Source organism: Myotis davidii, unplaced genomic scaffold (assembly GCF_000327345.1).
Source record: "Myotis davidii unplaced genomic scaffold, ASM32734v1 scaffold327, whole genome shotgun sequence".
NCBI classification, from domain to species: domain Eukaryota; kingdom Metazoa; phylum Chordata; class Mammalia; order Chiroptera; family Vespertilionidae; genus Myotis; species Myotis davidii.
In genome coordinates, this window is record NW_006298628.1 from 3,792,014 (window position 1) to 3,793,043 (window position 1,030).

The 1,030-nt window shown below is 59.7% G+C and overlaps 1 protein-coding gene across 5 annotated transcripts in view; it reads left to right on the plus strand.

The window, feature by feature from the left end:
- The window catches only part of ARHGAP23 (Rho GTPase activating protein 23), a 55,857-nt gene that overhangs the window by 30,879 nt on the left and 23,948 nt on the right, over positions 1-1,030 (plus strand). For all 5 annotated transcript variants that reach the window (XM_006774276.2, XM_015570875.1, XM_006774275.2 and 2 more), the window contains one exon: positions 596-721. In XM_006774276.2, the coding sequence (XP_006774339.2) occupies positions 596-721 (126 nt within the window). The remainder of the gene's footprint in view (positions 1-595; positions 722-1,030) is intronic.

Below are 1,030 nucleotides of genomic sequence, written 5' to 3' on the forward strand. Positions count from 1 at the left end.
TAGGGATTGGGCCTGCCCTCTGCCACCCGGGAGCAGGCCTAAGCCAGCAGGTCGTTATCTCCCGAGGGGTCCCAGACTGCGAGAGGGCACAGGCCAGGCTGAGGGACCCAACCTCCCCCCGAGTGCACAAATTTTTGTGCACCGGGCCTCTTGTATAAATATATTTTAAAAAAGAAAGAAGAGAAAACCCATCCTCTGATTTAGCTGGAATTCCTTGCACTGCTTTTTCCAAATCATGCCTCGTATTACCTTCTGGTTCTGCAGCGGGGAAAATGCGGGGAGCTATAGGGTTTCTCTCAGTCCTAAAACAGCCTGGGAACTCCAGGGGGGTCCCCACTCCAGAATCCCTGTTGCCAGCACAGTATGGTGTGCAGGTTGGGTGCTGCCCCTGGCTGCCAGACCTGGGAGGGAGGGGGCTGAACCCTGGCGTGTGCTCTATGTACCAGGCACCTCCATGCCCCACCAGGAGGCGTTCAGCCCCTAAGCCAGGGACAGCTCAGGGAGGGGCTCGAGGGGCCCAGAGTGAGGGAGACCTGGGGGACTGGAGTCAGGCTCCCAGGGTTATTGACACTGACCTGCTCCCCCGACTGTCCAGATGGAGCCCCGGAACCTGGCCCTGGTCTTCGGGCCGACGCTGGTGAGGACGTCGGAGGACAACATGGCCGACATGGTGACGCACATGCCTGACCGATACAAGATTGTGGAGACGCTGATCCAGCATGTAAGTGGCCACGGGCCGGGCCCCTCGCTGCCGCTCGAGGGGGGGTGTGCACAGGGACGGTTGAGGCAGCTTAAGAAAACGCTGCTGGGTGGCGAATGCCCTTCAAGGCCAAACAGGAATAGATCCTGGAATCCCTACCGTCGGGGATTCCCCAGGTCGCCAGCAGAAGAAACAGGAGGCCCCTGAGTTTCCAAGATGTGTGTGAGGGTCAGAGGAAGGAGGAAGGTCAGGGAAGGTCAGGAAGGTTGGAGAGCAGAGGGGTGAGTGCAGGGGCACCTTCAGAAGCGTCCGCCCTGGAGAGGAGGAGAG